A 27,514-nucleotide genomic window follows, 5' to 3' on the forward strand; every position below is an offset into this window, starting at 1 on the left:
CTTGTCAGCTTCCAGGCAGGACAGTGGGGCACCTGCGTCTGCCTTCTCCTGGGCAACTCCAGGTGCTGGTCTTATAGGGCCTCATCCTGGGGAAGAAGGAGAGAACTCCCAAGTTTGGAGTCCCAGCTCTGTCTCTTCTGGGCAGAGCGACCCTTTTTCAAGTCACTTGGCCACTTTGTGCCTCCATTTCCTCATCTGTAGAATGAAGATTTCAATGTCCCAGCGAGCTGGTGTCACACTGAAAGGGAGATATTGGATGTAAGGTGCGTCTCCTACCACAAAATGCTGAGCTCGCTGCATTAGGTTGGAGAAGAGCCGCTGCTGCTGTTGCTAGTATTTTCTGTGAGACCACCAGGCGCTCCTACCCCAGGAGCTGGCAGGATCCATCTCCCTGGGGACTGGAGACATGATCATGGTGTCACGGTGGGAGTGGGCTGAAGGTGAGGGCTGACTTCAGCTCCAGTTAATCCTTGTTGTCATCTGTGAGTGAACAAGTGAACTGCTCTGTCTGGGGTTGGGGAAGAAGCAGTTTAACCTGTCCCCGTTCCATCTACAGAGCATCTGAACTGAGGGTCTACGTTTTGCATTCTCATCTCTGAATCTTCCACAGGGTCGTGCCAGTCCCTAGCCCATAGGAAGTGCTCAGGAGGCCCATGCTCAATGAATGAACGAACACATGCATGCATATTTACAGTGGAGGAAATTGAGACCACAGGAAGTGCCCAAATCATCAGTCATCTCAGCCCCACCAGTGGGCCAGACCTAGCTAGACCAATGTGTGGCAGGCTACTTTGAGACCAAAGATACTGCTGTCAGGGGCCATGTCAGTCTCTCACCCTCTTCCTTGAGTGTTCCTTTCATCTGCCACCTGTGAATTTTCGCTGCATGTGAGTTACCCTAGGAAGCTGGAAGCTGCTCCAGGAGCCGGGGGTAGGGCTGGGGGTCTTGCAGCTGTGCCTCATTTACCAATTTCTGTGCTGCAATCATGATGGTTAGTCAGAGTGGCAGACTGGCAGGTAGAGTTCGACATGTCTCAGGGGGATTGCTAAATTGGCTTGGTGCAATTCTCCTTCTTCCTTGTCACTGGGGTTTCTAGGCAGGCTCAGGCCTGTCCCTCCATAACCCTCAGCCCTGGTTTTCTGGGATGGAAACTCTTTGGTTTCACCTCTGGTAGGACTGGAAGTGTTTGTGATTGGACTTGGTGAACTTGCTTTCAATATCTCATAGATCAAAAGCTGATTGAGGGGACTTGGTCTTGGGTCATTTGTCATTCATTCGTTCACTCACACATATTTACCAAGTGACTCTTCCAAGCCAGATCTGTGCTGTGTTTGGGACTAAAAGACATAGATCCTGTCTGTAAGAAGCTCATGGTCTGGAGGTAACAGGTTTCTAGAACGTGGCAGGTGAGTGCATGATATGTTGGGGATCACTGTTCAGGGAATCAGTGGGAACTCCGTGTTCCACTGAGGCTGGTTTTCTCTGGGCAAGACAGAAGACCAAGAAGAGAACAGGTGCCTGGGAATCTGAGCCCCATGAAGGTTTTCAGACCTTGTCTCCTGGTTGGCTCTGGGGCTTTGGGAAGCTTGTCCAGAGTTCCAGAGTCCTGTTTGTAGTCCATTTTTCTCATCTCTTCCCAGCGTGAAGCTTCCTCTCCCGCCCCTCCTCATTTCCCACAAGGCTCCCTTCCCCCTTCCCCAGCTCCTACTCTCAGCCTTCTCTGGTCCCCATGAGGCCGCACCCTGGTTTAGTTTCTCAGCTCCTTATCTTGCATCACAGTACACATCTCAGTTGTTGAATAAACATGGGTTGTGTGATTATGTGATTAGTGTCTGTCCCTCCCCACCTGCCACCCCTCTAGACCCTGAGCTCCCTGAGAGCAGGACCCAAGTCTGCTTGTTCTCACCCGCGGGCACATCTCTAGAGCCTGGCGCAAAGATGGGCACATCACTGCCCTTGTGTGCAAGGGGTGAGGAACGCTGGACATCGGCTGTCCTGCCGGGTGGGGAAAACTGCCTGGGCCAAGTTCTGGAGGTGGCTCTGTTTAGCAGCCGCTGGGGTCCTTCCCCTCCTAGCCCTGCTGAGCTCTAGGGCACAGTGGGGATCCTAAACCCAAGTTTGCTGTAGGGGCTCCAGTGACCACCACATGGGGAGAGGCCCCTCTATTCCCTAGGCACTTTTTCCAGCCACAGCATACTGCCCCTTGTCTCCCCACACTGCCACTTGTGTCTTGCTGGCTGCATGCAGTTCCCTCTGTCTGAAACACCCTTCCTGCTTTGCCTGACTGAAGGGAGCTGGTTCATCTTTAAAGGTACAATGCAAATATTTTGTCTTTTTGAACAACTTCCGGGCCACCCTGGAGGGAATCTACCTTCTCAGCTACCAGATCACTTCTGGAATATACTTGTCACACTTTTTCTTAGAGGACCTTTAGGGTAGGACCTAGACCTTATCCCCTGCCCCTATTAAGAAGCTGACCTATGGCCAGTGAAATAGTACCAGTCACAGTGACAGTAGGCCCCCCCCTCACCTGGGTAGAGAGATGACCAGGACAGCAAGCAGGAGGGAAACCTTTCTCCTCTCTTTCTAGGGCCTTTCATTGTCCACCTCTCAGGGTGCCATCTCAGAGCCCAGGATTGCCCACCAAGGCTCTGGGCTCTGCCTTGGTCTGCATGGGCCCTGCACAGGCTCCCTGGACCCCACTGCCAGTAGGTTGGCCTGCCATCTTGCCATATCCCTTGAGTCCCAGCCAAATCCCTTGGGTCTGCACTAGACCGGCAAGGAAAGGAGGCAGTGGGGAGGGTGAGGAGGGCCCCCAGAGCAGCTAGGCCTCAGGTGTTCATACCCTTAGCTGAGGCTCATGGAGTGTCTGGGGTGTCCTGGGCAGTGATGAGTTAAAGCCAGTCATGGGTCCCTGACTTCCTCCCCGTCCTCAGTTGCAGAGTGAAGATGAAGGGACCCATCCCCTTGGGCCAGATACCAAACTCTGACCTCTGCCCAGGGCTGGTCCTCAGCTCCAGCTCTCTGGGCATGCCCATTAAATAGGCCCAAGGCAGTGCTGTTGGTAAGAGGAAACTCCACGCGGGACTCTGACCCTCTATGCCAGGGAGGGGCCTACGGATAAGGGAGGAGGCAGGGAGGGCTGAGCCTGACCCTAAGTTACCCCATCCTCTCCCAGTGCTGGGAGCTGTGATTATCCTGGCTTCATTAGTGGGAAAGAACAGGGTTATTAGGCTCAGGTGGGTTAGTGGGCAGCTCAAGGCCACAAGATCTCTCTACCCTACCCAGGAGAGGCTGGCCATCCTGCTGCCTTGCATTTTGGGCTCCAGTTCTGACCCCACGAGGGCCCAACTGCCCTCCTTCCCTCATATAGCAACACCCAGCTTCTATCCTGGGTGGCAAAGGGTCAGGGTTAGATATGGCAATCAGCTGTCATTTCCTGGAATAGATGCCTCAGTAGTCAGAGGACTTATATTTGTGTAGGGTTCCCTGGTTTGCAGAGCCTATTTCATGTATATGAGCCTATTCAGTCTCTCCACTCGCCCCATGTATGTTTGGGGTGATCATGGATCATATCATTTCCATTTTACAGGGGGAGAACACAAGTCTCAGAAAGGTTAAAGTCTCTAGACAGCACAGCTAATAAGGGAGATGATTCTGCAGTGCTTTCTCCTGTGGCCTGCCCCAGAAACTACTCTCTTGTCTGCTCCTCTCTCAAGAGGTACCCCAGGTCTCCTCAGTGCCACCCAGTAGCAGCAGCAGCTGCCACCAGAAGGCAGGACTGCTCCTCTCTCTGATTCCCCGGACATGGTGCTTCTGCATTCAGGTTGAGCTTCTGGGCAACCTCCTCAGATGGGACAGCAGGGCTCTGTACCAGCATCGAGCAGACAAGCCCCTCTTTCTGCTAGGAAAGCTAGAAAATAGCTAGGAACTAGCAGTTTGCCAGACTTTTCATTAGCGGGTCATGGAAGTGCTTGGGCAGGGAGTCAGGAGAAGGTCCCTTGAAGGCCCAGCAGGTGACACCCCTCTCCCTTGGACAGCCCCTTCCCTTCCTTTCCCTATTTTGGTTGCTGGGAAATTGCAACTTGGCCAAGGACTGGACCCAGCTACTATCTCTTCCCCTTCCTGGTCCTCATTGTGCTTGAAAAATGGAGTTGATTCTGTCTGCCCCAAGACAGTGAAGATTCTCTAGGTACTCGGAGGAGGAAAGGAGAGGAGAATTTCAAGAGAGAATAAGCAGAAGATCTCCCCAAGCTTCCTAGATTGTTTTGGGGGCATCTCTGCATTCTTTTTTTAAATTTTTTTTTTTAGTTGTATATTAACTCAATGCCTTTATTTGTTTTTATGTGGTGCTAGATCGAACTCAGTGCCTCCCACTTGTGAGGCAAGTGCTCTACCACTGAGCTACAACTCTAGCCTGCATTATTTCCTTTAAAAAGAAAACCCAGAGAGTGGCAGAGGGTCACCGTGGCATCAAAGCATTCCCCAGCCTTGAAAAAAATAATGCTAACCTCTAGCTATCAGCCCAGGAGACACTGTACAAACTGGCAGGCAGGATCTGGGGCGGGATGGCACAACAGCTTCTTTGATGGGTTGATCCAAGGACAGTTGGAAATGGGGGCAGAGGGGTGGGCAGGTGAGTACCAGACATGTAAGGTGCCAGGTTTGGGGGTAATTTGGATGTGACATTTTTTTAAAACCTGGAATGTGTTATAAAATTCTTGGCTCATGACCCTTCAAGCTGCCTGAAGGGCCCTTTATGGGGACCGCTGGCCTCCCCAAGTCTCAGGGGCTGAGGGGCTCACACTCACCATGATGGCTCTGTGATCCTCCTGGTTTTCCTGTGGTCTGTGGAGCTGCGATGGGCAGGAGAAGGGCCTTTCCGACCTGTCCTGGCTGGTCAGCAGGTCAGAAGCCCCTGCTCAGCACTGGCTGGAGGAGGCCTCAGTGCAGGGCTGGCCTTGGCCCCTTGTTGCCATCATCCTCTCCCCTCAGTGCGTTGGCTGGCCACCTCCCACTGCCGTACTCCAGGAGTGATTTGGGGACTGTGGGGCTGGTTGATTAAAACAACCCTACGGGTGAAGTTGCCAAACTGGAATGATTATGTATCTTGTAACCTGACACCCGTCTTAGGGGCTGGAACAACACCTGAAGTCATTCAAGGGCCCTTCGGCCTCAGAACAGGTGACACACCTAACATGTTACAAAAGCCTTCCCGCCTGAATGGTTCCACCCAGCAGGTCGGGTGTTGACGAAGATTCTCTCAGTTGTGTGGCTTCTCACTGTGTGGGTGCTTTCGTTTGGGCATGAGGGAAGTTGTTGGAGGAGTCTAGGGTTGGGATGACGGATTTTGCTGCTCCATAGAATGGGATTGTTGCCATGTGTGCAGCGACAGGATTCGAAAGTTCCTTAAAAGGAGGGGGTTTCTTACCTTTTGAAGATGACCCAGAAGTGAAGCTGGCTGGCCCAGGGCTGATGGGCAGCACTTGTCCTTTCCCAGTGCCTCACTGCTTATTAAATTTATTTTTTTTGCAAATCGCTCTTGGTGCTACCCTGCCACATCCTGATGGTCAGGGGATGTGCAAGGTGAAACCTTGGAATCACAAACCACAGAGCCTGAAGGGACTTGGGGGTTTGTCCACTTGTATTCTTCCGTTCTGTGGGTGATAAAACTAAATCCCAGAGAAGTGAAGTCAATTATCTGAAGTCACACAGTAGGTTAATTTGTGATTCGGAACAAATCCAAATCTTCTTCCATTTCTCAGTCTTTTCATCTATCTATCTATCTATCTATCTATCTATAGTACTGGGGATTGAATCCAAGGGTGCTCTACCCCTGAGCTATATCCCCCGTTCTTTTTAGTTTTCATTTTGAGAAAGGATCTCCCTAAGTTGTTGAGGCTGGCCTTGAACTTGTGATCCTCCTACCTCAGCCTCCTGAATAGCTGAGATTCCAAGTTAGATAAAAATTGTATTGGCCTTTCCAGTGATAAATGTGCTTTTATGTGTCATCTCTTTAATTCTCACAATCACCTCATTAAGAGTTATTTTGTACTATTTGACAGTTGAGGGGACCATGGCTTCTGACAGAGTTGGGGCTGAAGCCTGAGTCCCTTCCCACTGCCAGCCATGTAAATAGACTAAATGTAACGCAAAGGTTAGAAACCCTGAGCATGTGGTCGGGGGTGGTATGGCCCATGGCAGACCCCAGTGATGCCTAGAATCCCACATGGATGGAACTGACTGTGGCCCCATCTTGGCTGATCAGGGCCGTGCCCTTGGGCTTGGGCGTGGGCGGCCTCTTGAGCCCACATGACCCCTTGCCCTTCCCCACCCTAGGGCAGTGGCCTTTAGAGTTGGAAGTTTGGGGCAGAGTTGATAGCCTTTGGTGTCAGAACACATGACTTCAGGGGACAGGACTGTGAAGCTTTGTGCAGGCCCCTCCCTTTTAAGGAGGACTTCACAGTTGGGCGGGGAGAGGCCCGGCCTCCCTTGCCCGGGCTCCTCTAGGTGACAGGATAAGCACTGAGTGCCGGGCTTTCCATTTCCTCACCTGGTGCTCAGGTGAAGCAGGAAAGAGGGAGCTGCCTGGGCAAGGAGGCTGCTGGGCGGGGCTAGTAGGAGGGGGGATTACTCAGCCCTCCCTCTAGCTCTGGCCCCAACTCTTAGTGGAGTCTGGGAACCCCTGGAGAGGCCAGGGAAAGAAACACGTGGGAAGGGCTGGGCAGGCCACGTTGAGAGGACACAGCGGGGAGGAGGCTCCAGGGGTTTGTGGGTGGAGGCTCTGGCCTGCAGAGAGCAGAGGCTGCTTCTCTCAGCTGCCAGGAGCAACAGCCAGGCCAGAACCCCTGTTCTTCCAGAGGGGGCTTCCGTCCCTAACCTGTCCCTAACCTGTCGTGCTTTTTTCTGTTTCTTCACTAACCCTTACATTCTCCCCTTTTCCCCCTCCTCCTCTTCTTCCTTTGAGTCCCCTTTTATCTCTTCTTCTCTTTTTCAAAGGATTTTCCTCTTTCTTCTTCCTTTTCCTCTTCTGTTTCCAGCAAGTGTGTCAAGGTCAGGGGCAGAGTTGTCATGCAGCTCAAGCTTCAGAGCCCCTCACTGAAGTCCCCTTCCAAGGCCCTAGGGAAGGTCCCAGCAGTGTTTCATGGTCATATGTTTTGTAAGTGTTTTTTGGTTTACCTTTTTTTTTTTTTTTTAATGGCCCCTCAAAATGTGTAAACTTCAGGCCTTCTCAGCCTGGATCAGCTTGGTGAAGAGCATTGATTCTGGTAACCTGGAGTCCTGTGTCCTAATCTCAACCACTAATTATTTATGCCAGTGTGGGCGTTTTATTTAATCCTCCTGAGCCCCATCTTCCTCATCTCTAAAGGGATAATAATAGCACTGCCCTCTTAAGGTTTGTTATCAGAACTAAATAAGATAATGTCTGTGACATGTCTGGCACCTAAAAGAGACTTTGTGAATGGAGCTATTATCCCTTTTAATTCCCCAAAATGTGGGTTTATTGAGCTCTGGCTAGAGCCAGTTCTTGTGCTAAACCCTGGGGATTAGGAGAGAAAAGGTGCAGGCCCTGAATACACAGCTCACAGTCTCCTGGCGGAGATTGACACATCCATCAGTCATGCTAAGTTTAAAAAGATGTTCCAGCAGAGATAAAACAAAGAACCTCTTTGGGGGTTTAGAGAAGCTTCTTCATGTTTCTCTGTCCTCTCCTCCCTCTCCCTCCCTCCTTCCCTGCCTTCCTTCCTTCTCTTTGTCTCTGTTTGGTCCCTAGGGTGGTTTTACCTAGGTATAAAATTTATAGGACTGTTATTTCAGATTTTGCATTTGATCTTCATATCAGCAGTCACCTACCTATGCCTGCCCACCTGGCCAGCCATGTCCCCTGTGCCAGTAGATCTGTTCTATGGTGTGATCCATCAGTATGGTTAGATTCTGGTGGAAGAAAGCTTAAAATTTTCCTTTCTTAAAGAGCTCAGTCTGCCTGCCTACAGCGCTTCCTCTATTAAAGCAGGACCTTTAGGATAGCAAGTCCTCTAGATCCTTCTGCTCCAGGTGTGTCCTAGGCATGCTGCGTAGGAGAGTATTAGAAATGCGGAATCTCCAGCCTTATCCCCAGCCCATGCAAGATCGATCTCCAGGTGAGGCGTGTGCCCTTAAAGCCTGAGAACACAATTCCAGGTCTCTTCCCACGCTCAGGAGCAGGTTGAAGGTGTCATTTCTATTGTGAGCTGAATTCAGTCAGAGCTTAGCATAGAGAACCCCTGGGGTTCCCTCCAGCCTTCAGAGCCTACAATTCTTCCCTCTGGACTCAAGTGAAGTGAGATCTAGTTCAGCCACAGGCTCTTTTGTTGGAGTCTCTTCCAAGGATTTAGGAGGAGAAAAGCACAGCAGGTGGGCAGGAGCTGGCAGCACCTCCACTACGTCTCCTGTGCCAGGCAGCTGTGGAATGCAGTGTGCAGGCAATGCAGGGTCCCGTGGGGACAGCAGGCTGCCCTGGGTTCACTGTGGAAGTGTGGCCCTTTGTTGATTCCCTGACTTTCTAGAGAGAATTTTCATGCTTGGTGACCCTTCTCCCACGATGTGGTTTAGGTCCAGAGACTTTCAGATGAAGCCTCAAATGTCTGCACCAAAGAAGAAGTGGGGAACAGAGAATGCCAACCTCCCGGCTCCCCACAGCCACTTGAGTTGTCTGGGAGCTGACCTTCCTCTTGTGGCCCTGCCGGGTGAGCAGGTGCTCCTCTCCACCTGCGCGTAACTTAAGGCTGTGTGTGTGTGTGTGTGTGTGTGCGCGGCGAGAGACAGGTGTGGGTCTGATGGATGACAAGGCAGATTTACTCAGACAAGCCACAAATAGTAAAAAGAGCTAACATCATGCGCGCTCCTGTGGGCCAGGTTCTTAGGGCTGTGTAAAGAAGTCACAGGGAGTCATTCAGTCCTTGCAGCCACCCTGTGATGTGGGTGCTGCTGTACCTTGTTTTACAAAGGAGGAAACGGAGGCTCAGACAGGGTTGGGATCAGGTGGGACGTAATCCAGGACATCCAGGCTTGCTCTGCACAGCGCAGCAGGAACTGTGTGGATTGTGGCCTCTGCAGTCCTCCAGGAAACTTTGAGAAGCCACCAAAGCTCCTAGAGCACCAGAGCCCGCAGGGGTGGCCTGGCTCCCAGGGAGCAGATTCCATCTTGCTCCTGTGCTTCGATAACAGGCAGCCACAGACCTTTTCATTAGGCCTCACCAGGTGAAGAACGCATTTCAGGTGACTTCTTTTCTTTCTTTCTTTCTTTTTTTTATTTTAAAGAATCTGGCTAAAAAGTAAATAGTATAGATTTACTCTATTACATTTATTTTCTCATGCTCTAGATAATGGACAACACGTGCTCAGAATAATCTTCATATACAGCTTTAATCTTAACTATCATGGCTTGTTGCCTGCTGCGGTCTCACCATGGGTGGGTTACTTAACCTCTCTGGCCTCACTTTCCTCATCTGTAAAATGCGGATTATAATAGGACTTGCCTCCTGGGGCTTTTGTCAACACTAAGTCACTTAACATCTTGTAAAGTGCTTGCAGTGGTACCTGGTACATAGTAAGGAGCCATATAAACATTTCAGTGAGGTGAAAATGATTATTATTTCAGTCACAGGTAAAATGAATCATTCCCATCAAAATGAATTTTTAAATGACTCTATATTACTACCATCGGTTCTATACACATCATTCATTCTTTGTTGTGTCATCAACTTGTTTTTTTATTTGAGTTCCAGCTCCCTTTGCCTGCTGTGGGTAGGGCAGGACCTCTTTCTCTCTCTCTCTGCTTTCCCGACTTTGGCTTTAGTTGTCTGCAGGGTTGAATAGCGGGTACGGTCCACCCCACCACGAGTTGTGCTGTGTTATATGCACACAGGGATGAAGATCAGAAGACAGAAGGCCGCGCTAGGGCTCTGCCCACTGTATGGAGTAGTGGCCATGTAAGGCGCTAGCAGGCAAACCGAGCAATGTGCCCCTCTCTGGTGGGCTGAACTGCCCTCGAGGCTGCATACCTGCCCGGAGCTCTGTTTGGTCCAGCTGTGAGCTTGGCTAGTTCTGGACGGGATCCAGCCAACCCCCCTCCCCACACTGGTTTCCAGGCATTACTGGCTCTGTCACCTCTCCGAGGACCAGTGTCTAGTTCCATCTCTGCTGGAGGGAGTGTCCTGACACCCTGTGGCTCAGGGATCCAGAGGAAACAATGAAGGACCGCTTCGAGAAGCCCCAGATCATAGGATCATTGAGCTTTGCTAAGAAGCAGAAGCAGAGGTGCTTTGGGAATGTTTGGGTGAGGCCAGGGCAGCCCCCAACCTCATCCAGGAAGTCAGCGTGTGGCTGGTGTGAGACGGCCCCGCAGGTCAGGAGGGCATTCTTCCAGGAGCAGTGGGTCTGGAAAGAGGCTGTGAGGGTGTTGGCATCTTATCTGCACTGTGGAGGGAGAGAGTACACCCACGGGTGAAGAAATATCTGGAGGATCTGTACCGTGCTTTACAGTACAAAGTACTTTTCCTCATTTGACTTTTAAAACCACCCTGTGTAGTCAATGATAGAATGGGGCTCAGAGAGGTTGACCGACTTGTTTTGGATTCCACAGCTACTGAAGCATCCCCCTGGAACCAACCCGGGCTCAAGTCCCTTCTCATGGTTCTTTATTCTGCCTCTAACTGGCAACTTGGTGAATATTCTGCTGGGTCATAGGTGCCTGTACAGGGTTGGATACTGTCTCCCAAGAATTCACGTCAGAATGCGATCTCACTTTGGAAAGAGGGTTGCTACAGCCATAATTAGTTAAGATTACTTGGCTGTAATGGTGCACACCTGTAATCCCAGCTACACGGGGGCCAAGGCAGGAGGATCACAAATTGGAGGCCAGCCTCAGCAACTTAGGGAGACCCTGTCTGGTGGTGGTGGGGACTGTTAGGTGAGGCTGGAGTAGGATGAACTCTTCATCCAATGTGACAGGTTTCCTTATAAGAAGGAGAAGGGGCTCTTGAGAAAGCCTGCATTCTCCCTTGAATGTATATCTACTTCTATCCAAGACTTTGGCACGTGCTGACGAAATTCTTTTTCCTCATGTATGCCAAGAACCCTCCTGGTCCTGCATCAAATTCTCCCTTCTCTCTGGGAATTCTTTGGACTCTTCTTCAGAGACACGTCTTCCCCTGTGACATCTCTTGGTGGACCCTACTGGGATCTTCAGAGGCACTGACTTTGTGTCTAACAAAATAACCTGAGTTCATTTAAGATAATAAACCATCACCTCCAGGAAGGATCCAGCTGGGGTTTGACTACCTGCTAAAAAGCAAGTGTTGGAAACCTAATCTCCAACACAACAGTGCTGGGAGGAGCCACCATCAGGAGGTGGTCAGCCCAGGAGGGCTCATGGGTGGGTCAATACTGATGTTGTAAGAATGAACAAGGTGTCATGGGAATGTGTTCTGATAAAGGGTAAGTCAGCCTGCCCGCACCCTCGCCCTCTCTCATACTCCTTGCCCTTCTGCTATGTTATGATGCAGCATGGAGGCCTTGCCACATGTGGCACCATGCCCTTGGACTTCCCAGCCTCCAGAACTGTAAGAAAGACATTTCTTTTCTTTCTTTCTTTTTTTTTTGTATCAGGATTGAACCCAGGGGTATCTAACCACTTAGCCACATCTCCACCTCTTTTTTTTTTTTTTGAGACAGGGTTTTGCTAGGTTGCTTAGGCCTCACTAAGTTGCTGAGGCTAGCTTTGAACTTGTGATCCTCCTGCTACAGCCTCCCAAGTTGCTGGGATTACAGGTGGGCACCTCTCTGTGCCTGTCAGAAATAAATTTCTTTCTTTCTTTTTTTTTCTCAATATTTATTTTTTAGTTGTAGTTGGACACAATACCTTTCTTTTTATTTATTTATTTTTATGTGGTGCTGAGGATCAAACCCAGGGCCTTGCACATGCTAGGCCAGTGCTCTACTGCTGAGCTACAACCCCAGCCCTCTTTTTTTTTTTTTTTTTTAATAAAGAAAACCCAGTGCTAGAGTTTGGGTAAGTGTTCCTTAAAAGCCTATGTGTCAGAGGCTTGATTCTCAGCCTGTGGCATTATTGGGAAGTGGTAGGCCCTATAAGAGGTGGGTCTCCTGGGAAGCCTCTGGTCATGTTGGGGCAATCCCATGAAGGGGGTCTGGGGACTCTGGCCCATCCCCTTTCTCTCTCTCCAATTCCTGGTCACCACACATGCTGCCTTGTCACAGGCCTAAAAGCAGTGGGGCCTCCAGGAAGGATCCAGCTAGGGTTTGACTGCCTTGTCACAGGCCCCAAAACAGTGGGGCCTACAGACTGTGCCCTGAAACCTCTGAAACCATGAGCCAAAATAAACTTTTCTTCCTTGTAAGTTGACTTCTCTGAGGTATGCCACAGTGATGGAAGAGGACCGACACGCCCAGTTTCAGGTTCTGTCATAGCAGTACAAAATGGACTAGGACAGAGTCTCCCCAGAGACTGGAGGAAGTGTGGGCCAAGGACACCTTGATGTCAGACTTCTGGCCTCCAGAACTGCGAGACCACCAGTCTCTGCTGTTTGAGGCCATCCACCCGTGGAACTTTGTTCCTGTAACCCTAGGAAACGAACGTGGGGCACGGCAGGGTCGTGTCTATCTCTTCTTTGTGATCCTGGGTGTTTCCTCCAGAGCTGCTGGTGCTGTCCCCTTCCTTGATAGTTGAACACACGGGGCAGCTGGATCCTGGCAGCCTGTGCCCTGTGCAGATGAGGTTTCGATCCTTGACCTGGATTATATTAATTGCCACAAATTCATCTGTCTAATCTGATTTGCTTTTATTCAGTATAATCTGCTGCCTCAAATGCACGCAGTGTTCGGCGTGCGTGCGTGTGCTGTGAGGGGAAGAGGTGATGCTGGCATCATGCGTGGGCTGCAGGCTTGCAGAACCCACAGAGAATTCCTTGAGCCCATCTTCCTGGGGGTGGGGGCTTTAGGCAGGGACAAGGGGCCATTCTGGATCTTGTTCTTGGTCTTCAAATGCAGACTGGATGAATGCTTCCTGAGGAAGTTGGGCAAGGACCTGAGGCCATGGGGCTTTCTTGGGCAGAGGCGCTGGGCTTTCTGCTGTTTTGGACTGAGGATTGAGCCCAGGGGCACCTTACCACAGAGCTACATTCCCAGCCTGTTCATTTTTTATTTTGAACTGGTCTCACTATGGTTGCCAAGTACCTCATAAGTTGGTGAGGCTGGCCTCAAACTTGCCATCCTCCTGCCTTGGCTTCCCAAGTCACTGGGATTACGGCTGTGTGCCACCAGACACAAACAAGCTTTTGCTTGTTTTTGAGAACATCCTTTGGAGTGAGGGTCTGATCTTACTTAGCCTGCTCCCTGTAGGAGGAGATCAAGGAGGGAAGTAACCCTACCACTCTCCTTCATCATTGAGACTTAGTGAGCCCAATGTTTGCAGATGTCATAAACCTTGCCTGTTTATGGTTTCAGTCACTGTCCCTGAAGAGTCTTTTTATGCTGGGACTGTGCTACTTATCCATGTGCTGGAGGTGGGTGGAGAAAGACAGAGAGGAGAGAGGGACTGAGACTTCGTTTTTTTGTGAAGGTCCCTTTATTATTATTACTATTCCTATTAAGGATATTGCAATACTGAGGTGGAATCCAGGGGTGCTCTACCACTGAGCTACATCCTCAGGCTTCTTTATCTCTGTATCTGTGGCATCAGCACAGTACCTGGCACACAAAAGGTGCTTGAATGTTGGCTGCATAAATTTAGCTTAAAACAAACTCCTGCCACAGAAAAGAGAGTTCAGTGGTATAGGGGAGAGGTGGGGAGACCAGGTAGGAGATAGTTGCCGTTGTTCAGGTGAAAGATGGACAAGGTTGAAGACAAGAACCAGGAAGGGAAATGGTGTTGATTGTGGCCCCGCTCTGTCGTGCCCTGTGCTATTGCTGTATTTTTCAATGTCCAATTTTGTCCTAATAACTTTGCAAACAAAGTCTGAACATTCCATTTTCTAGAAGAGAGGGCTGAAGTCCATTGCACAGCCCTGCAATGCAGGCAGACCCAGAGGGCGAGCTGGGTGCAGGGTGCTGGGCTGCTAGAGTTTAGAGATCTTGCTGATGCAGAATCAAAAGGATGGGCTTTGGCAGGAACTGGGGATGACTCAGGTTTCCATATAGGTGATGGAGCTGGTGGGGGGCCATTAGCAGATGAGTTCATTGGGTTGACCCCATTGGAGAAGAAAATGCTTTTAGATTGTCTGTGTCCAGCTCTGGCACATCCTGTGGCCGATAATTTATTGATAATGCTGGTGCCTCTGGCCTGACTGAGTGCTTTTGGCCACAGAATGATGCTCTGGAGAGGCCAGTGGCTCTTGGATGCCACTCGGTCCCTGTGGGGTTGCCAGGAATGCAGACACAGTGCCGCCAGGTGGTGGAAGCTCATTCCCCCACCCCAGGGTCCCAGGTTTTCCAATCAGACTTCCTCCCTCACCATCACTGAGCAGCAGCGCTGTGTGAGGCTTGATATGCAGAGCCCTCCTGGATGCATCCCCTGTCCTTCCTCTCCCCTCCCCTTCTCCCCTTCCTGTGTATTACCCAGGCCGCATGCAGAACAGTGGATTCTAGGCCAGAATGGGTTCTTGAACCTGAAGTCTTTGGGTCACCTGTCCCTGGACCTTACCCCCAGGGCTCTGGGAGAGCCTCCCATTTATCATGCATGTACTAAGCACCTATAGTATGTTGCACTGAGGACACTAAGATGAATAAGGCCCTTTCCCTGCCTCTGAAGCTCTTTAACAGGGCGGGGAGGAGACTGGACATAGACATCGCCCTGAGATCCCACTGTAAATGCTAAGTTGAGAGCAAACAGAGGCAGAAGGGCCCTGGTGGCTGCCTTGAGCAGTACCATTTGAACTGAGCTTATGGGGATGAACAGGATTTTGTCAGGTGGGAAACAGGGGGTGCAAGGGAGAGAGGAGCATCCCCATCCCAGAGAGGAGCCTGTGTGTGTTTGGGGAAACAGATTAATTCCACAAATACTTGCCTAGCACCCTCTCTAAGCCAGCCTGTGCTGGGGATGGGGAAATGAATAATGTATGACCCAGATGAAGAGAAACTTGCAAAAGACAGCTTCTTTCCAAGGACTTGTACGGCTAAAGAACTGGGCCACTGGCCTTTGACACAGGCCAGAACTCTTCACAGAAGAGTTCTTGAACCCCAGACTATGAAGGATAACCTATTGGAATAGGAGAAAAAACACTAAAACTTGTAATCATGTATATTTGTTAACTAAGAACAAAGAAAGCATTTACACTTTTACAATGGCCTAGGTGTCTGTGCTTAGTCCCAGGCCAGACTCACTTGTCACATGCAGGGCCCAAGGGAAATGGAGCACAAGATTTCCACAACAAAGGCCAGAGGGGCCTATTGTGACATATTAATATGTGCTCAGTAAAGTGGACGAATCTGTGATCTTATGTAGTTTCGACTGGATTAATCCTCACACAGTGGACAAAGCACTTAGTAAATTTTCGGAAAAGATACTGGGGTCAAGAGAAGGCCAGTAAGGCAGGCACGAGCAGAGAGCAAGAAAACAGCAAGGCCACTGCTCTCCTGCTCCGAATGGGCCCTTCAGTGTCTCCCATCTTGAGTTAAAACTTGCAAAAAATGATCACAAGTGATAGAAAATGGCCAAAGAAAATTCCAAGTTGGGGCTAGGACTGTGGCTCAGTGGTAGCTCACTTGCCTTGCATGTGTGAGGCACTGGGTTTGATTCTCAGCACCACGTATAAATAAATAAAATAGAGATCTATCAATAACTAAGAGAAAAATATTTAAAAAAATTCCAAGTTGTCAAAATCATTGGAAATACAGATTCAAATCTGATGTTCGTAATATTCACATCAAAGTTTATTGCGCCTTCAGATATCAGCTCGCAGCGACAGGGCGTGGAAACACAATTTACACATAAACTAACCTATGTATATTGGAGATGTGTACTAAAACTTTTTTTGTCATCGGCAGCAATCAAAGGAGTCTGGAGACCACAGCTATAGGCAATAAGGAGCCGGTAGGGGTTGCATAAGCAGATGTTTCTGTGTTGTTTGTTTGCAAAGAGCACCTGGCACCCTGTGGAGCAAAATGCTGGGGGAGAGGGAGTGGCAGGGACCAGCAAGGAATTCTAGGTGAGAGAAGAGGAGGTCCCTGACCCAGGTTAGAGGAAATGAGAGAGTAGACAGAAATTCCCACTAGATTTGGTAAACAAGGAAGTGGGGATGTGGGATTATATTCTGTTCTTTGGGTGACCAGGAAAATAGTGGCACCATTTTATTTATCAAGATGGCAAGTGGAGGTGAGGGGTGGGTTTGGGGAAGAAGATGATGGGTTAAATCAGACGTGCCAGGGAGAACACTGGGTGGAACCGTCCTGCCTGTCGGGCTTCTGGAGGTCCTGTGGCTGGTTTGGGGCAGGGCCCTGGTGAGTGGTGGTCACAATGAAGAAATGGGATCTTCTGTCTGGGCCTCCTAAATCTGGCCAGGACACTGGGTACCAGGGCCCTGGGATCATATGCTGACCATTCCTATATTCCATCTCTGGGAAACAGAAAATGTGGGAACCCTGTGTCTTCCTCCTCCTCTGAACCACCATCTTGCATAGAATCAGGCCACTTTATCGGTGCTGCTCCCGGCCCAAGTCATTGGGAAATCCTGATTGGGCTGGGGGAGTCCTTGCTGGAACCATCAGAGCTGAGATAAGCAACTGGTGGAGCAGAGGGGCACGGGTGCTGTGCAGCTGCCAGGCTGGGTGGGGGTAGGTGGCTGGCCAGGGAGAATGGCTCCACCGAGGTCAATTTCAGAACAGAAGCATTCCACTCTGGCCTTACCTGCTCATTCTGAGCTGGGCTATCTGAGCTGCAGGATATGCTCCACCGAGAGACCAGTTGAGGCTTGACATTTGCTATCAGTGACATCTGTGGGGGTCGCACCCAGAACCACCAAGTTGAACCTCTGGCAGGACTTAGAGTTCTCTGTGCATGGGGGTGGGGATGGTGTGTGAAATCCATGAAAGGTTATTGGCTATAAAAATGTTTCTTTGGGAGGGAAAGGAAAATTGAGAACGATAGGCAAAAAGTTTCAAAATTAAGAGAGTAAAGAAGATTTAGAAATAAAGATTGACAGATGGTGATGAGAGAGTTGGAGGAGACAGCAAACAGAAAGGAGAGTAGAAAATGGCCAACTGTAGGAAACATAATGAAAGGTGGCATTAGGACATGGAGAAGATGGGCAGTGAGGGAGATGGACAGAAAAACAGATGCAAACAGACGAAGAGACAGAAACTCAGAAACAAAGAGAGGAGCTAAAAGTAGGGATATGGTGACGGGGAGAAAGAGAGGCCAGCTTGGATGGATGGAGCCCTTGTCCTTCTTCCCCACCTGTGTGCCTGGTCCGCAAATGCAAAATTGAAGGAGTAAGGCCTGAGTGAACTGCCTGTGTCCATTGCTGACAGCAGCCGGGCTGTGGGAAGTGGTGCGGTGGCAGCTGTCCCTTGGCTGGGGCAGGGGAGGGGGCTGGAGAGGAGCCGGCTGTGTGCAGCCAGGGATCCTGAGCTGAGGGGGTGCCTGACTTGCTGTATCCGCCCTTGGGGTCTCCCTTGACTTGCTTTTCCGTTGGAACACAATTGAAAGTCCTTTTGGTGGGCGTTCAAGGACCATTCGATTCAGAGGGAGAGACTGGTTGTAAGAAGCCCGACTGAGGCCGTGGGTGGAGTCACACCCAAGCTCGGTGAGTGGCCTCATTAGCCAGGCTGTGGGCTGCAGCAGTGGGAACCCCCGGAGGACAAGAGGGTTGGTTTTGTGAAGTCAACTCATAATGGGAGGAGATGGGGAGGCTCAGTGGACGGAGCTCCACTCTGCTTAGTGGCATATGTCTAGAAGAGGAATGTGCCATCAAAGGCAGGTGCCGGGGTGCTGAGGAAGGGGCTTCCCGGCCAGTTAGTGTCCAGCACTCCAGGCCAGAGGAGGGGCCATGGTGTAGGCCCACTAGCCAGTTCTGCTCCTGGAGGGTGTCCCCTGATGAGGCCAGTGTCATCTGCGGGGCTTCCTGGAGCTCAGGCGAAGCATTCCCCCGCCCCCTCCCACTTCCTTTGATCTGATTGTGTGCTCATCTGGTAACAGTGACAGATTCTGCTTCCCTGGAACAGTGATGCCAAGAAGGAGATAAGCCGAGGTAGGGACTTGCCATACTAGTCCCTGGAATTATTTACTTTTGAAAAGACAATACATTGGCAAGAAATGCCACTATGGAGTGAGCATGTATTAAGCGCTGTACGTGAACATGCCGTGCTGTCCATAGAAACACGGGTTTGAAGCTGGGTCTCTCTGAAGCCAATGCTTTCTCTTCCATCACCTTCCTTCTTGGGGGAGGTGGGGATAATACTGGGTTTTGAGCCCTGGTCTGTCTCTAGTCATCCCCACCTTGGGTGGCACACAGGAGTCCCATCTATGGACTAGCAGGGCTGGGAACAGATGCTGGAACAGGACCTGTTGATGGTGTACCTCTAGGTGGTGGCAGTACCTCTAGGTGGCCCTGCTGGCACTGGGTCTCCCCAGCAAAGCCCTTCCAACCTCAACGAGGACACTGTGATGGGAGGTCACAGGGCTGGAGGAGCAGGAGGGGGCACTTCTTTTTTCTCTTGCTCTTAGATCAATAAGAGAAAGTTCAAAGGGGGCCAGAAAGAGGGCAGTCAGGCAGGTGGGGGGGTGATGGTGGGTGGTGCGGTGATGATCTCTGTAGGGAGAAGCCAGGCTGGGACCTGAATTCCAGGAGGCCTGGAGCTGGCAGGGAATTAGAGCAGGAGGAAGGGAAGAGGAACAGAAAGGAGAGAACCCTAGACCCCAGCTCTGTCAAGGAGGCTCCAGATGGCAGTTGTGTTCTCCTTCCCCCACCCCAGGGACCCAGAGGCCCACAGAATGCTAAAGCTGGAAGGGACAGGCAGTCAAGGACAGTCTCCCAGGGGAACCACGGTGCTTCCCAGGGCTGCCTACTCCTGTCTGGCCCTCCACTGCCATCCTGGGAAGAAAAGTGGTTCTAACATTGGCAGAAGCAAAACAGAACAGCAGCAAAACCCTGAATCACGCTTCCCATAACCAGTAGAACGTATTTTGGTATTTTCTAGCTCTTAGCACCGAGAGTTGTTTGCAAGAGGGTTGAGGGGGTGGTGGGAGTGAGTATGGAAAGGGGAGCTGGGACACTTGTTGGTGGCAAGGCCCAGCCTCCCTCCCCAGCCCTGCTCACCAGGGATGTCTGAGATGGAAGTTTTCTGGTCTCTGAAAGGAGGCTCCAGGGCAGGGACCATCTGGAGGCAAAGCATGTTATTGGCCGGGATTTGAGAGAGTCCCCGGAGCATGGGAATTGGGTGGTGGCTGGGGGCCTGGACTCAGACGCAGTCCTGGCTGCAGCCTAGTGCCCCGCTCCACCTAGACCCACACCCAAGCTCCTCTCCGTGTCCCTTACTGGTCGGCTTGCAGGTTTATCTGGCAGGGCCAGCAGCCTCCCAAGCCAAGAGATAAAATGCTAATCAAATGCTCTACCTGCAGGTAGTCAGCACTTAGTCTTCCCCACTGCAGAAGGAGTGGGAGCTCTCTGCTCTCTAGCAGGCCCTGCTGCCTTGGGTGGAAACTCTGGTTTACCCAGCTGTGCTGAGAACCGCCCCGCCTCCCAGATCAGGGGTTCCTAACAACACCTGGCATTGACTCTGGCTCAGAGGGGGCGGGGCTGAGGGAATCAGGACAGGTTTTCAAGGAGGAGGTAGCCAAGGAATAGGGGTAAAGCCATATTGGAGGGCCCACTGAGACTGAGGTCCTGCCAGGCCCCAGGGCACAGCCTGAGCTCCTGGTTTTAACAGCGGTGGCCAGGTCTGTACAGTTTGCTGCAGTGGGCAATGTGTTTTTACACGATTTCTTTCTCACCCTTAGGATGCTCTGAGGTGGGATTAAAAGGCTTCTCATAAACCCAGAGGAGAGAGGTGGGCCCCCGGCAAGTGGCAGAGCTGGGCTCCCAGCAGGGAGAGCTCGGCACCCTCTCCCCTTCCCAGACCACAGTCCTGGCTCTTCACATGTGGGACCTCTTCCCTCATTTCTCACATCAGCTGGGTGCAATGGGAAGCTGTCGATTATGGCTGGGAAGGCCCATGCTCCCCTCAGGCTCTAGCTTCCTCATGGAATGATGGGGTGGCCCAGCCTGGCGCCTGCAGATCCTCCCACTGGACGGAGTAGTGAATTGGGCTGAGGCTGTGCCCGGACGCACCAGCCTGGGGCAAACACAAGTGTGGAGGGCTGGGAAGTCCCCTCTGCAGCCGAGACTGGCCTGGGAAAGGCCTTGGTGAGCTCTGCCGCGGCCCTGGTATCCTTTCTGTCCCACTTGCCGCTCCCCATCATGCTCTTTATCCACCTCCTTCCTGCTTCCCTGTGTTACCAGCAACACCCTAAAAGCACTGGGCTCGATTTGAGGGCCAGGAAGGGAAAGACTCTGAAAACCCTGTCTCCCCTTCTGCAGAAGGAGCTTCCCCTGTTCTGTCCCATGGGCCCAGAGCAAGGCTCGTGGTCACATCTCAGAGCAGTCTGGTAGCCCTGAAGACAGGGCTGGACTCTGGCGGTGTCCTGCCAGCCACTGCTCCTCGCCTGCTTGCTCTTATTTTAGGAGAAAGTCACCTACCCATAAAGCATCCTCCAATTTTGAGTTTCTCATGTTTTTTCATTAGCACCGAGAGGTTTGCAAGAGGGTTGACGGGGAGGTGGGAGAGCACAGAAAGGAGGCCTGGGACTCTCCCTGCTCCCCAGGGAGGTGGGGAGATGGGGAGCTTGGTTGGTCTTACATGGGTTTCTGCTTTAGTCCTTGTTATTTTTTTAGATTTAAAACGTGCCCTAAAGGCCATGGGCTAAAGGCTTGATTGCCAGTCTGTGGCACTACTAGGAGATGGTGGAAATTCTGGGAGGTGGGACCTGGATAGAGGAGAAAGGTCACTGGGATGTGTGTCCTTGAAGGGTATCCTTTGACCTTGGCTCTTTCCTGTGTCTCTTTGCTTACTGGCCACCGGCCACCGGGAGGGGAGCAGCTTTGTTCTATACCGTGATCATCACCATGGTGTTCTGCTTGCCCCAGGCCCACAGTGATGGGGCCAGGTGACTACAGACTGGAACCATGAACCAAAATAAGACTTTCCTCCTTTAAGTTGACTTTCTCAGCTATTTTGTGACAGCAACAGAAAGCTGACACAGTCCTTATTCCATGCCCCTGCCACATGCCTCTCACCAACCAGTTGGGCACCCTCTTCTGAGCTTATACATATGCCTAGGCCTGTAACTTGCTGTCCATGGGTCCATTTCCAGTTCTTACCCCTTTCCCCAAACACCCAGCCCTGGGGGTAGTGACTGAACCTGAGGTTGGGGTAGGAGAAGAGGAACCTCAATGGAGGGAGGGGACCAGGAAGAGGGGATAGTAGATTGCCTGGGGAGGACAGGGAAGTCCCCAGAGGTGATTAGCACCCAACCTTTGCCCAGGAGGCCACTGCCTCTGCTTCAGCATCACAGGGTGTCTGGCCCCCAGGTGCCTTAGACCAATCTTTTAAACAATTATCAAACTTGTTCTAGTTAGGCAAGACAACTAATTAGTTGTCCTAATTGTTTGACCTGATGACAGCTAGGTCATAGGGCCAGTAGAATTTAATCTCTTGCCTGTGGTTACTCTACCCCTGAGGCCAGATGTCAAATTACAGGCTTGGGTGAATTGAAGGTAAATAAAATGGTCTATTTTTAAGCTGCTTGGTGTTTAATTTCACAAAAATTTCCTCCTGGCATCATAGAACTCAGTGTCCAGCTGTTCATTCTTTGGTCACACTCTCCTCCCTTCTGGCCTTCCCACTCCCTTTCCTCACACCTACTCTTCTTCCTGCTGAGGAGTAGAGCTCCTGACTCCTCTAGTTTCTCCAATCCATCAGCCCTTCCTGGCTTTGCTTTCCGCCTTCTCCTGCCCTCTCCCAAGACGAAGCTGCTCGATACCCCATCATCTTGCAGCCCCTCACCCCATTCTCTGCCGCACTGGACAGCATAGCTCCAACCCTGGAGCAAGCACCCACCCTCCCGCACCCCCAGCACCTGGGTACGGAACAATCCTGCAGCCACACGGATGTGAGCAGAGCAGTGGCGGGGTCTCCAGTCCCCAGGGGAGCTCTCCCAAGGCCACCCCCAAGTCTGGGTTCCTCTCTGTGCTCTCAGAACTTCCATGCTCAGCCATTATAGTACGTAGAGGGGGTGCCATTATTAAGCAGTATTGTGTAGGTAGACGTGAAATGGGCTGCAAGGACTGCTTAATGTGGGGGTCTCAGGTTCAGATTCCTCTCAAAGCCAGGGGCGGCTGGGGGACAAGACTAGATGCACATGATGGGTGTTGGGGGGAACCCACAGAAGGCACATTCTGCCAAAAGACCTCACCTGCAAGTGTGAACCTGGCATTGTCCAGGTCCCACAAGGCACAGAGCCTTTCTCCAGTTGGAGGACTTGGAGGAGGCAGGGGTAGGTGGTGAGGGCAGGGGGTACACAGAATGACTAAGGCTGTTGGGATGACTTACAGGTGGATGCTTAATAAACCAGGAGCACATGTGACTGACACGCTGACTCCCTGCAGGATTGGGTCTGCAGAGCTCATTTTGGCCCTGGCACAAAAGTCTTGCTTTGAGGCCCTGGGACTTGAGGTACCCACTTGGAGGCAGCCAGACTGGCCTTGGAAGTCACAGGCAGAGATGTCAGAACAGAGACAACACAGTAAGCAGGGATGGCCTTCCCTTTTCTTCTCTGAGGCCCTGTAGGCAGGTATGGAGACCACCATCACTGTTCAGGGAATGGGGCCTATGGTGAGGGTCTTTGGGTCCAAGGATGAGATGAGTCCTCTACCATCCAGGCCAAGAAATTACAGAAACTGTAGCATAAATGCTACATCCAGGTAGATAAGACCCTGGTAAACATGTTGTTCTGCTGGGTCAGGGAGCTCTGCAGATGTTCAAAGACCCCGCCCTGCCTGTGCCTCTGGTTCTTTGGGAATGAACATTTTAGCCACTAGAGGGCGCAGAGGTCCCAGAAATGGTTTGTCAGGACTCTGCTTCTAGGAGAGGAATGAGGTATGTTGGGGCGAGGGGAGTGTGTGGGGTAGGGGGCGGGAATGCAGGTGTGATTCTAGGATGGCACTCTGACCTTTTAAAATCATTGTCTCTAGCATAAGAGCATTATTGATCATGTATTTGGGTGGGGCCAGCTCTGAGCTGGTAGGCTTTCTGGGGATATAGATGCATCTGGACCCTTGGGGAGTCACAGCCTCAACAGGGAGGCAGACCCTCAAAACCTCCCAGTTCTAGACAGGGAATTTGGGCTGTGACAGAGGGACATGCTGAATAAGCATTCTGTCTGGGATTCAAGCAAAGACTTTCTGGTGTTATGGGTGGTATTTGCTGTGAGTCTTGAAGGGTTACAAAGATTGCAACTAGCCAGGTGTGGTGACACATGCCTGTAATCCCAGTGGCTCAGGAGGCTGAGGCAGGAGAATTGTAAGTTCAAAGCCAGCCTCAGCAAAAGTGAGGTGCTAAGCAACTCAGTGAGGCCCTGTCTCTAAATAAAATACAAAATAGGTCTGGGGATGTGGCTCAGTGGTCAAGAGCTCCTGAGTTTAATCCCCAGTAGCCTCCCCCCAACACACACACACACACACACACACACACACACACACACAAGATTGCAACTAACTGAAAGAGGCAGGCAGGAGAGCATCCTAAGTCTACACCCAGAGGCAAGAGCCTGTTTGACCTGTCCAAGTTGGCTGGACGGAAGAATGCCCAGCTGGGGTCCTGGGATGAGGCTAGAAGATGGAGCTGTCAGGTTGGGGAAGAACTAGGGGCTTAGAGGACAGAGGAGTCCTTTCTGCAATTCTGGGCAGACCCTGGTTTTGTGGGGCCTGAAGTTCATATGATTTTAGATGCTTTCTTAGAATAAGAATACAAAATTATGAATGCAAAATTAGGTAGAGGGGCTTGGGAGGGTCCATGCAGGCGAAGGCATCTGAAGCCAAACTCATTAGCTTCATGGTGACTCCTTCTCTGTGTGGGAGACACATCTCTTGGAGGACTTGACTTTGTTAGGGCTCTGGCTTCAGTAGCTCCCTGCTGGCAGCACGTGCTGCTCTCTTTCCCTTTGTTTCCCTTCATGGGGTCTCCTGGAGCTAGAGCAGCTGTGGAAGGCTGGACTCAGGGAGCCAGCTTCTAGGGTTTCATCCAGAGAGAGAGGGGCAGAACTGCACTGTGGGGGTGGTGGAGGTGGGGGGGTGGGAGGTCGGGGGGGGGTGACCTTTCATATGGAATCTAGGTAGATGTGCCACCAGTTGTTCATGGGGGGAGCTTTGAATCTAACTGTGCCCCACTCCCCTTAATGCTTTAAACAACATACAGGTGTGACAGATTTTTCTATCTGCCAAGTATTTTTTTTGCGGGGGACTACTGGAGATTGAACTCAGGGGCTCTCCACCACTGAGCCACATCCCCAGCCCTATTTTGTATTTTATTTAGAAACAGGGACTCCCTGAGTTGCTTAAGGCCTCGCTTTTGCTGAGGCTGGCTTTGAACTTGCGTTCCTCCTGTGTCAGCCTCTAGAGCTGCTGGGATTATAGTAGTGTGCCACTGCCAAGTCTTTCTTGTGAATCCCAGTGGGGCAGGCAATACTTTCGTCTGCAGAGGATTCACAATTGGCTGAGCATGTACAGGGCTGCTAAGCTGCCCCCATCCTTCATCCTGTGCTTGTTGTTCACAGTCGACACAACAGTATTGAAGCCCAGATTGCCTTGCTTGGGCACCTGTACAGGGAAATGTGTCACTCTAGGGGTGAAACCACAGATGACTTGGCTTTGGTATTTTCCCTTCCTGCAGTGTGTTTTGATGGTAAGCACATGCACAGGTAGGGCGGAGCCCTTTCCACCCTGACTGCCTGCACTGCTCTGAGGTAGAGTTCTCTCTCACTTTACCCCTTCCTAGGCTACTGGGTGACCTCTCACTTGGTCAAAACCTCCATGTAAGGCTTTCACTATGCAATGGATCTCTGCGACTCGGTGTTGGTTTGCAAGAGCTTTTAGGTGTCCAGTTGGGGGATTTCAGCCAGGGCTGGGAGAGGAGAGGGTTGTCTGCTAACCCATAAGGAGAACCAAGCCTCCAGTTGTGGTTCCAGGACAGAACCATATCAGGCATAGCCTGGTCCTCAAGGCTCCCTTCAGCAACCATGGATGGAGCCTGTGTGCCAGGGGCTGAGCTGAACCGTGATACATGGAACCAGGAGAGGGACTGAGCAAGAGAAGCCCCTGTGTGTTTCTGGATGGCCTCCTTCCCTCAGAATCCACAGAGAACAGCAGAAGGCATAACATAGCCCTAAAAAGTGGGTAGGATACGTTCTCTGCTTCTCGTGCCACCATCTGGAGTGAACAGATACCTCTAACCTCCACTGATCATTCTGGGCCCTGGACACAGGCTGAGATGAACCCACCTCTAAGTCCATCAGATGTTTTCACAAAAGCCTGGAGCAAACCCTGCTTCCCCAAATGACAGGAAACAAAAATAGAATGGAATGAGTGAACGCATCTGTTCTGTGCCAGAGAAGTCCTCTGGCAGGGACTCAGAGCAAGCAGACTGGGTAGGGATAGGCGGGGGGGTCAATGGGAGCCTCTGGCTTGGGGTTTAGTGTGTGTCCAGGTGACTGGGGTGACAGGAAAGGAGGGTCATCGAACTATCCAAGTATTTCTAGATGCTTCAAGGCCAGATCCAGAAACCCTAAAACCTCTGAACTTGCAGCCCTATGAAGCAGCCCTGGCTCACTGTTTTCTGTCAAGTGCGTGAGTCAGCCAGAGTTTATGGTGAGGAAGTGAGAGGCGGAGGCCAGGCCGGAGGAGTTGGGTGAAATGGAGGCAGGGCAGTGGGAGGACCTGGGTGCTCCGCAAATGGGTGATGCCTCTGTGTGTATGTCAGCTGTTTCCGCTCTCAACTCCCTCCCCTAGGTCTGGAAGGGACCAACAAGAGGAGTCAGAGAGTGAAAGCATTCTTGCCCTTGAACTTCCTCAGAAGCTCCAGGAATCTAGAGATGGCAGGGGTGACTGATGGCTGGTGTGGGTAGCTGGGAGCCCATGCCTCAGTTCACCGGAGCTAGGTCTGACTTTTGATCACCTGAGTAGGGTGACCACTGACAAGCCCACTGACAAGCTCTCCTTGCAGGTCATGAAGCCCAGGAGGCCATCTCATGACTGGGAGGCTGCCTGGGTGGAGATGCTTTATGATCCCCGAAATCCCCCCCACCCCTTTCCTCTTCCATTACCTCATGTGAGCCCCACCACATCACCATGAGGCATACTCATTCATTTCACAGAAGATGAACTTGAAGGTCAGGGTGGCTCACCCAACGTCATGCAACTGGTATGTGCTGGGGCTGGAGCTCCAGTGAATGCCCCTTTGAAGGCAGGGCCTGTGCTCCTTTTGGTGTTGCAGTGGACTTTACAGAGCATCTTTAAATCCACTCCTGCAAGGAGCCTGGGCCCCTGGGGACCTTCCAGTCCCAGAAGCCTCATCACAGCATGCGAGTGGTTTGAACTCAGAGGCACAGATTCCTCTAACATCTCCCCTACTGTCTTCCCTCAACATCCGGTGTGGGAGGCTCAGTGGACACAGAGGAAGTGTTGACAGTGATTGAAGGCAGGTGCAGTTAGAGAAGACCACAGACTTGGAGTCCACAGCTTTTCTGACCAAGTCTCCATTCAGAAAATAATTTTGAGCATGAACCCTGATATTTACATATCTCAAATTTATACTTGTACTCACACACCAAATACACATGACCATTGTAACACACACAAAATACAAATTAAAAATGGTAAGGATGGCACAAACATGCAAGGATTTGAACTTCTCTTTTAGATTACTCCCAGACAGTTCTGTCCATCCCCCGACAGCGTCTGGGGCTCACTGTTGGGACCAGCCATCTGGGATACCCTTCAGCATTTTCTCTGGCTCAATATGGCTTTGCATCCCTGTGCTGTGGTGCCAAGGTGTGGGAAACCCTGCTGAGCTCAGTAAGGAAACTCACTGCCCCCATGGATGGCATCCGGGGCCTCTTGGCGGTGGCTCCTATGGCTGCCGGAGCTCATGCCTGCAGCCTCATGGGAAGTTCAGTGAGATAGCATTTCTAGTTTTTAAAATATTTATTTTGGTTGCATAAGTAGCATATTGTGATTATTGACAGGATGGTTGTCATTTTCACTTGTTCTTTTAAAAAACATTTGGGTGTTTTTATTTTTTTCATAGATGTTTAATTAATGTATTGAGATTATACATGATAATCACAGTTATTATGTGATATGTAAAATATTTGTACATGCACATGATATAACAATATAACTCGGTCAATATACTTCTGTAATCTTGGCTT

At 51.1% G+C, this 27,514-nt stretch overlaps 1 protein-coding gene across 2 annotated transcripts in view; it reads right to left on the reverse strand.

Annotated features, from left to right (window-relative positions):
* Tmprss4 (transmembrane serine protease 4) overlaps positions 1-5,059 on the reverse strand; it is a 33,546-nt gene extending 28,487 nt beyond the window's left edge. For both annotated transcript variants that reach the window (XM_048795711.1, XM_048795710.1), the window contains exon 1: positions 4,812-5,059. Coding sequence is in view for 1 of the 2 variants with exons in the window: in XM_048795710.1 (XP_048651667.1) it covers positions 4,812-4,814 (3 nt within the window). In the remaining variant the exon portion in view is untranslated. The remainder of the gene's footprint in view (positions 1-4,811) is intronic.
* Positions 5,060-27,514: the final 22,455 nt, after the last annotated feature.

Source organism: Marmota marmota, unplaced genomic scaffold (assembly GCF_001458135.2).
Source record: "Marmota marmota marmota unplaced genomic scaffold, marMar, whole genome shotgun sequence".
NCBI lineage: Eukaryota > Metazoa > Chordata > Mammalia > Rodentia > Sciuridae > Marmota > Marmota marmota.